This window comes from Medicago truncatula, chromosome 8, assembly GCF_003473485.1.
Source record: "Medicago truncatula cultivar Jemalong A17 chromosome 8, MtrunA17r5.0-ANR, whole genome shotgun sequence".
NCBI lineage: Eukaryota > Viridiplantae > Streptophyta > Magnoliopsida > Fabales > Fabaceae > Medicago > Medicago truncatula.
The window spans coordinates 40,124,271-40,142,383 of NC_053049.1; the positions used below are offsets into that span (position 1 = coordinate 40,124,271).

At 29.0% G+C, this 18,113-nt stretch overlaps 1 protein-coding gene across 1 annotated transcript; it reads left to right on the forward strand.

Annotated features, from left to right (window-relative positions):
• The first annotated feature begins 3,072 nt into the window (after positions 1–3,072).
• LOC11406163 (uncharacterized) lies at positions 3,073–5,263 on the forward strand. The gene is made up of 3 exons (XM_039829447.1): positions 3,073–3,322; positions 3,445–3,555; positions 4,852–5,263. Exons 1-3 carry the CDS (start codon positions 3,233–3,235, stop codon positions 5,134–5,136), a joined length of 486 nt encoding a protein of 161 aa, XP_039685381.1. The 5' UTR covers positions 3,073–3,232; the 3' UTR covers positions 5,137–5,263.
• The last annotated feature ends 12,850 nt before the right edge of the window (positions 5,264–18,113 follow it).

Here is an 18,113-nt window from a genome sequence, read left to right on the forward strand (position 1 = left end):
GGATAATCAATTTCTTCTACAAAGTTCCTGCACTATATTTGTCTATAATTCAAAGACGGTGCTTCAAGAAAACTCATAAAGTCTTATTGTTGCCAACTTCTCATATAAACAACAGGTATGCAAATACCCATTTAAGAAAGCACATAAATAAATCAAAGAAAAAATTCACAAAAATCAATCAAATTAACCATGTAAAAAGATAAAGCAATCAAAGAAAGAAAACCAAGATGTTGCATCTCAATAGATCTTTTATGTTACATACATCGATTTGAGATTGAATTCTTTATCACATGCTTAAGAGATTATATTAATAGTATATCACTTGAGTCACATTGGCATTCTAGGGAGATATTTGAGAGAAGGGATAGATGAGGAAAACATAGAAATATATCCCGCCGTGAAATTTTATTGTGAAATTTTATTTTTGTTTTTAAGTGTGAATTGAATATCTACGCACAACCGCGGATACTAATATCTCGAGTCGTGTAGGACACAATGAATGTTAAAAAAAAAATTAAATAAATATGTCAAAAAATTGAAAGAAGTGTGATCTCTTTATTTCCTTTCATTTGGTTGAATAGAGAGTAAAAAGAGAGAAATACAATTAATTATGTTAAATGACTAAAGTATTCCAAACCACAATACCAATGCTATTGATTGATTTTTTTTTTTTAACAAACCAACAAACATCAAAAAGAAGAAGCAAAATAAAAACAATTAGCCCGCATACAAACAATGTAAAGGACGCCGGCACCATCCAGAAAACCAATTAGAAACATTTATAGCATTTTTCTTGAGCCACCATATTGATAAGTACTTGACCTTTTCCAACATCCGAGGCATAAATTTTAACTTATTATTAAAAAATTTATCATTTCTTTCTCGCCAAATCAAGCAACCATAGCAAGTCACAATAAACGCATAATGGTGAAAATAATCCACTATAAAATTTGGGTCAACCCGCGAAACCTCCACCCAATCACCAACCAAATACCACATAGAGCCAAAAATAAGCTAATTAGTTTAAATAAATTATTTTATTTTATTAATTTAATAAAATAATCCAAATATCACAATCCACAAATATCAAATTTTTGTTTGGCATTTGAACATACAAGCTGTTATATGTGACACATTGTTCAGCTATTTTTAATAATCTCCCAATCATAAAAAAAAAAAAAAAAAAAAAAAATCGAAATAGTTAGAGCCTATTTGAAACACTTCTCAAAAACTCTTTTAGTTTTGAAAAACTTGAAAATTAAAAACTTTTTTGCTAAATTAATTTTTAAAATTACAGTTTTTGAAACTATTTTGAACTTTTTAGTTTTGGGGATTAAAACTAAAACATGTAAAAGGATAACTATTGTGAAAAGGAGATTTGTATATTTCAAAAACTGAAACAAAAACTATTTCAAAACTGCTCTTAATACTTAATAATGTTGCATTGCAACGCTCACGTACGTACTTACTCCAACCTCATAACAAAGTCATCGCTCCAGGAAGTGCAACTCTATCAATGCTCCACATGTGCACCAATAGGAAGGGCGCGCGACAATGGAAAATCACAAAATTGTTGTCATTTCTCCTTTTTCATCATGTTGTGGGAAGAATGTAAATTTGGTGGTGGAGTCTGAGGAGCGTCGGGAGCGACAATAGACTAAACGTCTAGGATCACTAAAAAACTTAGATACCACATCTTCATCTAAAATCTTAAGATATTTGATATGTCTCCATCTCTTATATATGCAATGTTTCCTCCATTTTTAATATGTGGGATTTGATCAAACACACTTGATTTGTAACAATATGTGTCGATGTGTCTCTCAATCATTTCTACCAAACCAAACAGATCGTGGAGGAAAACTTGAAGTGTGTTTAATCCTATATTTGGTTCAATAATAACCAGAAAAAAAAAGAGTGTGAAGAGAGTATGAATGAATTTTTTTTTTTTTTTCCATGGGTCTAATCCTAAAGTTGACAATGAGATATTTAATTGACAATTATTAGAATATAATAAGAATCTCTTCAACAAAAAAAAAAGTTCTTTTAACGAAATATAAATTAAATAAGAATTTTTATGTTTTTAATTTACACTTAAAAATTCACAATTAATTAGTCTTTTGTTAAAAATTATATTTTTTTTGGAGAGAGATTATTTATTATAGTAAACATTTTAGAAAGTTTTTATTCAAAATATAAAGTCTACACATAAGTTGACTTAGAAGTATGGACTAAAAGCGGTGATTGACATTTTTTAGGAGATTAAATGTCAAAGAAATTTTTTAAGGGAGCTAAAAAAAATTAGAATACTCATAAAGACTAAAACCATATATAACTAATTTAATAACTAATCAATTTATTATTCAGACTCTTAAATAATAAATAGCTAATATAATTTATTTAAATATACATGCCCCACATAAAGATATGAAAATAAAATAAAATATTACAAAAAGGTCCACAAAAAAAGTTCCTCCCAAAATGGAAGGAAAGTTGAATGAAATGTGTTTCCCTTTCAACACAAGGTAATTTTTGTCGGTTTGTAAATATTTTTTTTACTTTCACTTTTTGTCTAACCAAGCAAAAGGAGTCTTTAAATTTCTTATTTTCTACAAACAATTTAAAATTCTACTTTCTCTTGTATCAAACAATTTAAAGAAGAAAAAAAACATTTTACTTTCTACTCTTTTTTTTACCTAGGCAACAAAAAAACATTAGAAACAAAACTCAGTTTGGGTCGTCAAGCTTCAACATAGATTCCAACTATGATGATTTTTTTTATCAAAAGATCATACTCAACTATAAAACATGTCCGAACTTTGTCAAAAAATCCACGCAACGCTCGGTCTTTAACTCTCTTTTATAATAATAATCTTAACAAAGTCTTGAACAAAAAAAAAAAATCTTAACAAAGTGTTAAACAACAAAATTAAGGATATTTTTTAATTTTCAATCAAAATTTCATCATTTTCAAGAGAAGAAAATATTTAGTTTTTTTTTAGGGATGAAGAAAATATTTAGTTAATAACCCATCATTTCATATTTCACATATAGGACAGACAGAAAGTAGTAGCCATAGCTTATTTTTATCAATTCCAATCCAATTGCAAGAATCCAAGACACCACACTCCAATTCACCAACTATAAATATCATACAGGAGTTAAAGTATTCTCACACTTCAACATTCAGAAATCACGAGATAGAAACACCGGTAAACATAATAATAAAGTAATGGCTTGCAAGGTGCAGAAAAGGGTAGTAGTAGCACTGCGCAGAAGACTTCACATTCTGCGTTTCCGTACCAACTCCAACAACAACAATGTACAACATTCAACCTTCTCTTCTTACATTATTGCACAAATGTAGCCACTATAAATATGTTAATTTTTCAAGCAATGAAATTGTTGCACAGAAATTCCATTGCTAATAGTACTTTTCTACAGATACAAAAGCTAAAGCTCGCACTGGAAACTGTCAAAAGGGAGTATAAAAACTTGATAGCCACGAGAAGATGCTACATTAGCCTACTAAATAATGTCAACAAAGATAACAAGGTATCTTTATTTTTATTCTCTTTAGTTCTTGTTTGAAACTTTGAATTATTGGTGAGTTTGACAGGATCATAGCATCGCACTATAGAAATTACACTTTCCATTTCAACAAAATCACACCACCTTCACTTAAATTGCAAACAAGCAATCAACAAAGGGCGAGTTAGTAGCGGGGCCTACTAAAGTCGTGGTTCCGGTTAGAACAACAACTAATTACATAAGAGTGAAGAATTCGGCCAAGTGTTGCCACTAAAGAGCAGTTGTAATTCTGTATTATTTTGTGAATAATTAGGGTTTATAGTGTTCACTGATCCCTACATTCGATCGGTCCTCTCGCCCCTTGCCCCTCTAATATGCCTATAGCCATACTCAACTGTTCCCCCACCCCAAATGCTATCATATTTGATTCATATATACCATATAATATTAATAAGTTATACTATCCTCCTAGCTTTCACGAAAAAAGTATATATTATACACTATGATAAAGACGAAAAGAAAGAAAAAATTGAAGGAAACTTTGAGGTGGTGAGGCATGAATTGAACCAGACTAAAATTTTAAAAATTAAATCTTAAATATCATATTAGTTGTTTCAAAACAATAGTTTTGATAGTTATGTGCGGAGAACATTTTAGTTTATCCAAAAATAAAAAGAAAAGCTTTTATGTTCCTAATTTTAAGATATCAAAATATTTTGATAGTGTTCTATTACTCTGTTTGCTAAATAATAGCAAATATCTGGTAAACTAGCTTTATACGAATGAGTTTACTACCTTATAGCTAATAAGTTAGTTGATTGAATTTATAGTGTTTTGTAAAATTAGTTGTTTAACTAAATTATAAATATGAAATGACATAAAATGATATATTTAATGAATATTAAACTTTTTTTATTAAGATTACAATGGTAAAATTGAGATAAATAATGATAAACTATAAGTTACTTAAATTAGCTTATAAAAAAACGTTATAAGCTCGTGAGGAAGTGGCGGTTAATAAACGAGTCTTTTTAAGTCAAAGGAACTTATAAAACATAAACTATTAGCTATATGCTCAAAATTATGTGTTACCAAACAAATCCTTAAATAAACTAATTTTTTCCAAGATGTTGTTCTAAATGTTCTAGATATGAACAAGTACCACATTTGATCATAGAACTTCATTTTTAGACCGATGTATTTGTCTTGGTCCCCTCAAGATCAAATTCCTGCCTTCGCCCTTAGTACTCAACAAAATTACCATGTTACCGTAATATGATATTGATGATTTTTTTTAATATGTTTTGCAAAATTTAACAGGATGTTAAAATAGATAAAATAAGGGCAGGAACATTTATGGTGAAGGTCACATGTGAAAAAGGAGGTGACAAGTTGGTTTCTATTCTAGAGGCCTTTGAAGATATTTGTGTGAATGTTCAACAAGCAAGAGTTTCATGTAAAAATGAGTTTTCCATTGAAGCTATTATAGTGGCTGAGGATCAAACTCTTGATGTTACATATATTACTCAAGTGCTTCTAAAAGCTATTGGAAATCAGAGTAGTGAAAAGGGTTCTGAAGTGCTTGACAACTTCAACAAATTGTGAATTTTCCAAGTCCATTAATTTGTTTAACTCAACCGGTTTTTACTTATTTCATCTTGCTCTGTTATAAATATGTAACACTGTTGTTGTCTTGTTGAACGACGTTGGAATAATAAATATTGTTTCGAAAGCTTGGATTTTCCACGTTTTTTTTAAAAAACTTCTTCCACGTTCTTCTTCCTCCTTTAAAATACTGATTGCTATCGACCAAGATATAGAAGCCACAAATTCGATTTAATGTTAGAAATCGATCCACCCTACCATAAAATTTTGGATTAAAGTGTGATCGCAAATTTTATTTGTTGTTGAAAACTCAATATGATGATACCCAGGACCCCTTATCACCCAACATTGGTATAATCATATGTGTTCAGTTGATGGACACTCATTCAACTAAACTATATTTTTGAATAAGGAGGTTTGATGTTCGACTCGCTAATATTTTTAAAGGGAGTATTCTTTAAATTTAAAGTCTTCTTTGTTTTAGATTGAAACATCGACTTCTTATCTGAATCAATAATTTATTTATCCATGTCCAAGACAAATCTTATCATACTATAATAAAGAGACCAGTGTTAATAAGATTTTTTACATTAAAATGAAAAAAGTAACATACAATACAAGTATTAGTCTCTCTCAAAAAAAAAAAAAGTATTAGTCTATCAAAGAATATATTCATGTCCCAAACAAAACGAGACTAGTGTTAATAACACTTGTTTTAGCATTCTCCTTTTAATATTATTATATCGGATAAAATATTTGTTGGTCTCAGTATTTTTTAAATATATCTCACATGACATGATCAATATGCATTTCATTTAATAAAAAATAGGTTAAATTACATCGGGGCAGGGGCGGATCTAGACATTATATTTTGGTGTGGCAAAAATATGAAAGAATATATGAATTAAATTATAGTAAAAATAATAAATAATATTGTTTGATTCAATACATTTACAATAAAAATCGTCTATAGACGAAACTACAACTACAATACAATACTATTAGAGAAAAAATTTCTTCCATATTAGTGAAACCCAAACATCTTAACAAGCACAATTAGAAAAATCCAAAATGCAAGTACAATACAATAATAACAAAAATTCATTTCAAATCATGAAGAGAACAAAGCCATAACAACAAAACATGTAAGTATTGTTAGTGTCTTGACATAAAATAAAACGGTGACGGAGTCATGAAAAAAAAATTAGGTGGTACACTAGAATAAACTAAAACTGTAAGATAAAACACAAAATTAAGTTGTAATAAGCATTAAATTAATTATAAAAAAAAAATTGAATTAAATGCCTTAAATTAATACTCTCTGCACTCCAAATAATTTAAAATCAACAATAATAAAAAAAGAAGGGTTAATTAAGTTTTTGGTCCCTATAAATATCTGCAGTTTTGTTTTTAGTCCCTATAAAAATAAATCATACTTTTTAGTCCCTACCAAATTTTCCGTTAGTGTTTTTAGTCCCTGTTAAATTAAAATTTGTTTAATTATGCTTAAAATTTTAAATTTTTTAATGATTTTTTACATACTTGTTTAAAACATTCTAAATGGTCCCGCCACAATAAATTAGCTCAAAATTTTATTTTTAAGTCCAAATTTTCTTTAGTTTTATCTTGAATTTTTGGCGTTTTAAAAAAATTATATTTCATTCATTACATGTTAAAAAATTCTAATTTTTTTATAAAAGAGATTATTATAATGTTCTTAACATGTCTGTTAAAAATCATTCAAAAATATAAAAGTTTAAGTATAATTAAACAAATTTCAATTTAATAGGGACCAACACATACTTTTAGTCCTTATAAAATTAAAATTTGCTTAATTGTGCTTACACTTTTAAATTTGTAACATATTTTTCACATACTTACTTAGAATATTATACAAAGTTCCTCCGCAAAAAAGTAATTTAAAATTTTATCATTAGGTCGAAATTTTCATTAATATAATCTTGAAAATTTGGCGTTTAGAAAAATTCATATTTAATTCATTACATGTTAAAAAACTACAAAATTTTATAAAAGAGTGTCTTACGATGTTATGAACATGTATGTAAAAAATCTTTTAAAAATTTAGAAGTTTAAGCATAATTAAACAAATTTTAATTTAACAGGGACTAAAAACACTAACAGAAAATTTTGTAGGGACTAAAAAGTGTGATTTATTTTTATAGGAAATAAAAACAAAAATGCTGATATTTATAGGGACCAAAAACTTAATTAACCCAAAAAAGAATAAAATATATTTAGCTTGATAGAAAATATAATATTAGGACATATGAAGACCAACGGAGGGAATCGAACTGAAAACATTGGTGCAAAGGGCACCTAGCACTAACCACTGGGACACAATTAATAAGTAATCATAATTTGCACTAAATGATATTTATCATATACCTTTAAACTATTATAGGTGTATATACCTATTAAAAATGGGTAATAATCTGGTGTGGCACTTCCTCAATATGGATCCGCCCCTGCATCGGGGTCCTTTATGTTTGAAGTTTGTAATAAATTGATCTTTTAAGTTGTTATTTTGATCACACACGAGTCCTTTAAGTTTGAAGTTTACAACAGATTGATCATTTATGTTATTTTGGTCACACGTAAGTTGTTTAAGTTTGTAAACATTTTTTGATTTAGTCCTTCTGTCACATCATCATTTTTGTAATGTTTGGTTAACAGAATGACTAGATTGAAAACTTTTACAAACTTAAAGAACTTATGTGTGACTAAAATAACTTAAAGGATCAATATTTTACAAACCTCAAATTTAAATGACTTATATGTGACTAAAATAACTTAAAAACAAATTTATTACAAACGTCAAACTTAAAGATTCTTCGGTGTAAGTTAGCCTAAAAAATAATACCAGTTGAAATAAGAGTGTTAGAGTGAGTGATGTTGAAACTACTCATAGAATACCAGTTCAAATTATTGCGTTAACTGAACCATCTTTTAAAATCAGTAGTTTACTAATACCGTTTTTGCTCTCTCCCTACCCCTCTCCCTCATTCCTTCTTTCTCCCCCTTTCTCTCACACACTCGATCTATCGTGAATGTATTGAAGCTTTTGATGGCTAAGTCAATTTGTTAAGCTAGCTTCAATTAAAAGAATGGCAGACAATAATCCTAATACGGCAAATTAAATATGCTACACAGTTTAAGAATTTTCATGTCATATACAAAGTGTATAAATCAAGGTTTGTCTATGAAGCCTTTTATTTTGGGGACATATAAGCTAATTAGAAACAATAATAATAATAATAAGCACGAGCATAATACTAAACTCTCTAGTATCTTTTTATTTTATTTTTTGACAACGCTGAACTTTTTGGTCTACATAATAAAAAATGTGCTATTTAAAAATGTATAAATGTTATAAATGATTCATCATCAAAAGGACAAAAAAAGAGGAAATTAAAATGTGAAGATCATAGTTTCATAAGGACAGTTTAGTTGGTAGTTGCAAGGATAATATTATCTAAAGAACAAAGTTTAAACTTCAGACTTTCCACTTCTTTACATTTAAAATGTGTGAATTTAGAGGCTACTTAACAAAAAAAAAGAAGTAATGATCGTAGGAAAAAGAAATTGCTAAATAATGTTGATTATATGCTTAGAAAGAAGAAGGCTAACAATCTAGAAGTCCTAGCTCAATTGCCAAAATGCAGAAATTGTTGATCGGGGTTCGAACCCCGGTACCTCCACTTGTGTGTGTGAGTTTATAATGGTTTTGCCATTTTCGTCTATCTACCAAAAAAAAAAAAAGAAGGCTAACAATAATAACAAATATGTTTTAAAAGGGAAAATAATGTGCGCTCCAAGTGCTCGACCAAACACGTAGGTTATAGTGGACACCAAAGTAACGAGGGAAACACAATTTTGCACTTCCTCCTAGGGTTGGGAATAGGCCAGGCCGGCCTACAGGGGCCTATGGCCTGGCCTGTTTAAGTCTGGCCTGGCCTGGCCTGTTTATTAAAAAGGCTAGGCTTAGGCTTTTTAAAAAGCCTATTTAAGTAAATAGGCCAGACTTAGGCTATCAAAAAAGCCTATGAAGCCTAATAGGCCGACCTATTTATGCATGTTAGGCTTCATAGTGGATTTTTTAAATAGGCTTTAAAGTTTTATAGTGAAATAGACTTTTAAGGCCTTATAGAGATAGACAAGTCTTACACTGAAATAGGCTTTGAGGCCTATTAAGCCTATTTAAAAGTAGATAAAATGGAATGTTTAGTGACTTTAATAGTAAGTAGGCCTGTAAATAGGCTTTCAGGCCAGACCAGACTTTTAAATAGGCCAGGCCAGACCAAAAAAATAGGCCTATGAAAGGCCATAGGCCAGGCTCAGGCCAGCAAATTTTTTCGTAGGCCAGGCTCAGGCCTATCAAAGCCTGGCCTGGTATGGCCTATTCCCAACCCTACTTCCTCCGATCCTATATATAAGAAAATTTTCAAAATAATTTTTGGTCCTATTTATAAGAAAATGTCACAACTTTTAAGGTATATTTATTGTTTAAAAGACTTTTATACCCCTTAATTAATGTTTGTCTTTTTAATATTAGTGGATGTATTTAATACTTCCCAATTTTTAATAAGGGTATATTTATAAAAAGGAAAATGCTAAAGAGTGTCTTTGGGGCATTGGATAAAGGAACAAAAATAAAAATTTTGTGTTGGAAAGTGATAAAAAGTGGTCAAATCAACTTGTAAAAAGTTAACAAATTGTTGTTTCTAATGTAAAGCTACTAATTTTGGTTACTTTAACCATTATCTGAGGGCATTGGTTAGCAAGACCCTTATAAATATATTTAAAAAGTTGGACTAATTAATGATTTCATTGATTTTAATCTTTTTGGTTTTTGTTTTTATAATAAGGATCTAGGAGAGTAGAAAACAAGACAAATCTGTATCATAAATGGGGGAAAGAGAGGGATGAACATGAGATAGAGAGATAGAGTGAGAGTAGGACAAAAAAGGAGAGAGAGGAAGATAGAGATATGAGATAGTCAACGAGACTTTTCGAAAGAATCAACTTTAAAATAAATCAATTTTAAAGTTGGATCATAATATTAAATTCGTTCATAAATGCAAACCAATTATGAACCGATTTTAAACTAAATTGGAAATGGTTTGACAATTAACTGGTTTTTTTTTTTTTTTTTTAGGCCGGATGCCATGACCGGGGTTCGAACCCCGGTACCTCCACTTATGTGTGTGAGTTTATAATAGCTTTACCATTTCGTCTTTCTAACAATTAACTGGTTTTTTTAATGGGTAATATATAGCGAGAAAATTCATCCCAAGATAATCACGACGTGCAAATATGTATGACTACTGGTGAGCCCCTTTAATTTTCATCTGCTCATGTATTTTACTCAATTGATAAATCCAATCACTACACTGCATTTGGGATGATTTCGCTGTATTTTTTTGTCGGGATATATAACATCTCCCTTTTTAATTAAAGTTGTTTTTAAAGATTGAACCAAACCATCGTTGTGATCCAATTCAGATGGTTTATGAAACATGAACACCCTAATTTTAAACTACAACCTCTGTGCTCTACTATTAACCTCCAACAACGTTTTTCTGATAAAACATATTTAAATATACGCATCTTAAACATCCCCAAACCCCATTGTCGGACAAACTTTAATACCAAATTAGCAGCATGACGAATTTAAATTACACGAACAAGTAAATCCTTGTGAATTTCTACCTTTAAGCCCATATACTAGTTCAAGCAGTAGTATAATTGCCTTTGCAACTCTTACATTGAACCCTGAGGTACCCCCTCTTGAGTATGGACGGAAGGGATAGACGTTTTGGACACCAATTTTTACTTAATAAATAGTATTATATAGATATATTTTTTTTTTAATTCACTTTGATTAATTCTATTTTAAGAGAATTTTAATCATAAGTGAATCTTTTACAACAAAAAAATGTAAGAAGAAAAATTATCCAATAATAAAAAGGGGTACAACATTATTGATCGAACCAATTTTTTCCGGTCACCGGTAAATGAAATATCCAGCATTCATCGTCATCAGAAATCCGGAAACCTCTTAAAAAACTCACATACGATGAACCACAAGTCAAAGAGTTTATACCTTCAAACGCCAAGAGGAAAAAGCTGAATCCTCTGTCTTAACCCACGCTCCAAACTAAGTTCTTCAGTTGGATTTTGATTGCCATTTACTTACTCATATAAGTTGTAGCAATGTGGGGACACTCAACCCTCCACTATTTTATTTTTTTACATTATCATTTATCACTTCTTAATTATTTTTTTGAAGGATCATTTATCACTTCTTAATTATTAATATAGCACAACTACTTGTAATTTCCTTTATTGATATTTAAAACATCATACAGCTCCAAGTTTTTTCTTTTGTAAGTAGAAACTTCAGGAACAGTTTCTTGGTAATCAAATGTCACATTATCTTTAAAAAAAAAATGCATATCAAATCAAGAGTTTTTCTATTCACACCCTATATATTTCTGGTTACACCCAGTTTTTTTAAAAGGTTTTTGATAATACCAAAATTGTCCTTTTATATAAAAAAATTAAAATCTTGATTTCATTCATTGTCACATTAAAATTTCACTCTCTTTCACCCACCAACGATCAAACAATCCTGATGTTCAATTAATCTCTATGGAAGATTAAAGAGTGAATCAAAACATCTTTCATTCATACTCGATTACATATAAATAAGTTAAATTTTGTTCAATAACGCTGGTTTCAAATTTTGTTCTTCTTGTTCAACTGTACTGTACGACAGTTTCAGTTTTACATTGTTGAGGTTAACTTAAATTCAGTTTAAGTAGGTTCATGTAAACTTATTTACATAACCTACTTAAACCAGTTTAAGTATGTACACTTAAACTCAGTTTACATGACCTACTTAAACTAAGTTTACATGTACATACTTAAACTGATATTACGTATAATCATTGAACAAGGTTGAACTTTTATATGTACACTTAAACTCAGTTTACATGACATACTTAAACTGAGTTTACATGACATACCTAAACTGAGTTTAAGTATGTATAGTTAAACTAAGTTTACATGAGTTACTTAAATTAAGTTTACATGATCTACTTAAACTGAGTTTAAGTATGTACACTTAAACTGAGTTTACATGACCTACTTAAAATAAGTTTACATGTACATACTTAAACTGAGATTACGTAGAATCATTGAACAAGGTTGAACTTTTAAATATACACTTAAACTCGGTTTACATTAACTACTTAAACTGAGTTTAAGTATGTACACTTAAACTTAGTTTACATGACATACTGAAATTAAGTTTACATGACCTACTTAAATTGAAGAGGAATTTTAGGGTGTAACCAAGAAAAAAGGAAGATGCTTTTTGAAAATTAAATTTTATGGAAGGATAATTCTGTCATTTTGGGGTGCAACCAGAATTAAACAGGGTGTAATTAGAAAAACTCTCAAATCAAATGCTACATAAAACGAAAATAAATCTTAATTATTTTATTCTTCAAAAAAAATCTTAATTTAAGGATAAAAAAAAAGGAAATTATTATCATAAAAGAAAACTTTTTTTGACTACTTTTTATAAATTAATTATACAATTTCAATCGTTAACTCTAATATAATTTCCTTTATAGTATCTTTAACCAATGTCTTGGCGATACCACTTAGCATTTCCTTAATTTATATCATGAGTTTTCAATTATTTTTTTGAGAGATATGAGTTTTCAAAATTGTCAACCTGATGTCATGGTTTTACATTAATTTATTTATAAATAGATTTGATTATTGGTATAAAAATAAATAAATAGATTAGATGAACATGTTGATTATAAAACAGCAAAATAAATTAATACTCACTCCGTTCCTTTTTAAGTGTCTCTTTTGAAGAAATTTTTTGTTTCTATTTAACTATCACTTTCAAAGTTCAATGCAACATTAAATGTTGTTTTACAATATTATCCTTAGTTATTTATTGCTGAGAGAGAAATATATGAAATGAGATATTAAATGAATAAGATCATTATAGTAAAAGTACAACTTATTGCATCAAAAGTAGTAACAATCATTGACTATTTTAATTTATGTAAAATGTCAAAATGCGACAATTAAAAAGGAACGGAGATAGTAATACGGATCGAAAATTAAGGTCTTCAACTTTAATGCGACCTACACGTTACAACATGTTTCAGGATCTATACATGACATGTGAATTACATTCCATTGATCTGTGTTCTGTAACCAAGCCAGTAAGCATCCGTACACAAGATGAGTATCATTGATTTGCGTAATGTAGTATGTTTTTATAAAATAAGACAAAATGAACTAAACAAATAACAAAACAAGCTAGAATTTTATGCCTTAGAATTTTGAGAAGAAAAAAAAAAAAATCTCACGAAATATAATTTATACACCTGATCACTATTATAAACAAAATTTAACATTTTAGATTTATTTATTAAATAAAGTATGTGATCTATAATAAAGATCAAATACATTATTAATTGAATAAATTTAAATTAATATTTTTGTTTATAATAGTGATTAGAGGGTATATATATGAAAGCTAGATGCAGATCGTCACTCAGTGTATACCTCATATCCTCCTTGACTAAGCTTGAGACAATATCAAACACTTTTTACAAAATTCAATGCATCTTTAGCATAAGTAGCTGTTTACGGGTGAAAACGGTGGACGTTGAACAACAATTCCTCGGAGGGGTGGAGTATTGGTAAACACTCACATGATCAAATAAAAATTCACCATGAATGGATTAGGTTTTAGAATCCAAAACTCTAACTTAGTTAGATACCGTTTGATCAGATTTTTTTCGGTATAAAAGCTACTTTAAAACAAAGTTCAAATAAAGTTCTTTAAAGAAAAAGTTAAAGTTGTTTGGTTTCTTTATTTTATTTAGTTCTAAAGTTATTTTTAAGTTAAAAGTTGTTTGGCAAAATATTGTACAAAACTTTGAATTTATTATTTTTTTGGTGGTGTCCGGGGTTCGAACCCTCGACCTTGCATATATTGATGCATTGTCTATATCAACTGAGCTAAGCTAGAAAATAATTTGTTTTTTTTCTTTTCCAATTATACTGTATAACAAATTTTGTTATAAGAATACCATATTTTTTGTGTCATTTAAAAAGATAAGAATTTATATTATATGATATTATATTTGTTACATTGTTGATGTCATTGAAAAAGATATGCTTAGTTATTTTAATAAGAAAAAGATATGCATTGTTACAATATAAATGTGTAATATATATATATAATTTTTTTAGGCATCTATACTTGTACTTTTAATCAAAATCAAAATTTTATAAAAATAATAATTGTACGCATTACGCAACACTAAAAAAAATTATATGCATTAGCGTAACAAAAAAACAGACGTAAAATATTACTCTAAACGCTAATGTGTGTGTATGTGTATTTGTGAGGTTGAAGAAAGGGAATAAAAATATTTGGTGTCATTCAACGACAACATGAATAAATATATTTGTGAGGTTGTGATAATTAAACGATATTAAAATTAAATATATAAGTAATAAAAAGATAATAAAATTCCTCCAAAAATAGATAATAAAATTAAATTGATCCTCCTTTAAAAAAATTATATGGACCGGTTCAAAAAAAAATTATGGAAGAAAAAAAAAATTGAAATATAATATTAAAAAATAAAAGAAAAGGTTGCATGCGTGAGTTGAAGAGAGGTACTTGTGAAATAAATTATAGAGAAGTAGTTTTTGGAAGTAGCATTCAACAACTTTTAGTTAAAGCTCATTCCATTCAATTTTATGCATTCTAAAAAAAGTACTTTTTTTCGAAGGTACTTTATTGATATTGTGTTTGGCCTAGCTTCTCCTTAAAAATGTAGAGAAGCTGAAAAAAAGTTGGGGCAAACGGTACCTTAGTCGTCTCTTTTAGACAGTTGTATATATACGATGTTATAGAATACGATTTGAATTGTTCTGATTTAGTGGTTTTCGAGGGAGTTCTATGTTGTCAGTGGCGGAGCCCTTCATTGGCCCACCCGGAAAAATTAAAAAATCAACGATTATAGGTATATTTTGCGAGATTTTATGCAATTTTGTGTCAATTTTATGTTTTGGTTGATCCAAATTCCTGGAAAGTGGTGTAGTGGCACACCCGAAAATTTAAATAATTCAATTATAGGTCTATTTTGCGAGATTTTATACAATTTTATGTCGGTTTTAAGTTTCGGTTGATCCAAATTCCCGCAAATTGGTGTAGTGGTCCACCCGAAAAATTTAAATAATTCAATTATAGGTCTAATTTGCGAGACTTTAAACAATTTTTTAATAGTTAATTTTAGTGGCCCACCCTAATATTTTTTTCTGGCTCCGTCATTGTATGTTGCGGTGAGTGGTCCATACTGGAGCTAGTGATTTAGGATGACCCGATAAATTAGTGGATTGACATTTAACCCGATCAATAAAGTATAATATTCAACCAAAAAACTAATAATTTTTATTGATATCAAGGATAATAATTGCTTTATAAGGTTGTAATGTGAAAATGATAGAGTCAATGAACAAGTTAGATTATTTTGGTCAAAAATATTTTGATTCTTCAGACTTCAGCATCTTTCTTAAATTAAAATAAGCAAAAACGAAAATATAAGGATCAGATCAGAAGGACTTTATGGTGAAAAGAATAATGGGACGTGCGTCACCGATGCCGTAAGATAAGGGCGTCAAAATTTTGAGAATGCATACCTAACAATAATGTTATTTTAGTTTTTATTTTATTTTATGCTATTTTTATTTTTTATTCCACCTAAATACAATTTTTTTTAATTGCAAAAGTTAATGATTAGTTATCAGATTAATTTTTTTCTTATTTGTTTGAGATTGAATTAAGACTCTAATTTCTTATCCGTTAGATATATATTCACTCTTATTTTTTATTCATTTGTGGATTGATTTCTTTATTATTTCTCTGACGAAGTATAGAAACGAAATTATAGAAAATGGACTCAATGAGTTTCGCAATATAAAATTTGGGTTGCTCGTCATATGATAATAAACAAACACAAAATAAGTTCATTGCTTCACGCTATTAGAAACCTTAGAAAGATTGGTTTGTTTTCTAGTTATTGATAATTTTGATGAACCATATTAGCCAATAGGCTTGCATTCTCTTTCTCATTAGAGAGAGTGACAGATCCAGCCATAAGTGACTCAGTCTATACTCTGTAATGGGATCTTATTACTTCATTATGATAATAAAATTGTTATTTAAACTTTGCGAACCCATTCTCTATAATGTAGATCCAAATAAATGTGATTATAAAAATCATTATTTGAAGGTATTTATATATATTGTTAAAAAAATTAAACATATGCAAACGACAAAAACATTTGAACTAAAAATTTGGAACATATTTAACATTGAAAGCTTACAAAAATGTACATATTAATTTAGATATTTAAACATGCTTGACAGAAAGAAGAAAAAAAAATGAAGAAGATGATCAAGAAAGAAGTGATAACTAATTTACTAACAACTGTGAGAAGAGAAGAATATTATAGTGATTGTAAGAGATACAAATCAAGAGGCATTAGAGAATAGGACCTCGGGTTGTGAAGAAGATGACATCAGTAAAAAAGGCAAATCAAGAGTGGTTAGAGACGACAACAAGATCCGAAGAAGAGGGTGATTTGGAGAGGAACAAAGATTTCTTTTGCGACAAAAGGTTTCTTCATAAAGATTTCGTCAAAGTTACTAGGTTTTAATGCGACTATATAAACCATAACGGGCAAAAAAGAAACCACTTAGACACGTTTTCTATGCTCGTTGTCTAAATAACCGATTTAAAATGTGTTGCATATATTTAATTTCCATAAATATCAACTCATGAATGTTTTTACACACCAAATTGTTATATAACCGACTTAAAAGTGGCGTATTTTAATCCTCATATCTCACTATTTTTTTTTTTTTTTAAGTTTTCATTAGTCCTATCTAATATTACACATCAAATATAACACACACAATGCAAATACAAATTAGGTTTTAATAAGGGTGAGCATATAAGACAAAAAGGGGTACTTAGTTCCCTTCAACTAATCAATGAGTTTATCCTTATGGAAAATTATGATATATAAAAGGGTTAATTATGTTTTAGGTCCTTATAAATAGGCGCGTTTTCAACATTAGTCTCTATTTAAATTTTATTAAATTTTTGGTCCCCCAACGTTTTTTTTCATTAGCAAAATAGGTCATCGCTGTTAATTGTTGCTGATTGAGCAAACGGTGAAGCACACATGGATGCCACATTTGACTCTTTTTTTTGGTTAAATGTATGTTTTTAGTCCATGTAAAATTGAGGCATTTTAAGTTTAGTCCTTACTAAATTTTAATAGTTGTTTTAGTCCTTACAAAAATACTATGCACTAAGTATTAGTCCATGCTCAATTCAAATTTGTTCAATTTATGCTTAAACTCTTGTATACTGCCACTAGTTTTGAATGAAATGGAAGCATATGGGTTGGTTTGAATTAATATGGAATTATTTTCCCACGCTCATTCAATATTTTTCCCTGGTTAATGATATTATGTTCTATTCAAATAATCTATGCCGATTCAACATCTTTTGGTCAACGTAATTTAAAAAAAAAAAAAAAGAATAGCTTATTCTTCTGTATCTCATATGAGTTTCATAATTCTAGAAATTGTTTCTATAAGCGCTCAACGGGGACGTTTTACAAATAATATCTCATGGATTTATTGGTGCTACCTTTTTTTTTTTTTTTGCAGGAACTAGTTATGATAAACTACGTCTTCTTTATCTTGACGAAATGGGCGGAATGACTATCCCAATGCCAAAAATGTTCACGATTTTCACCATCTTATCGATGACTTCTCTTGCATTGTCGAGCATGAGTGGCTTTGTTGCCGAATTGATAGTTTTTTTTTTGGA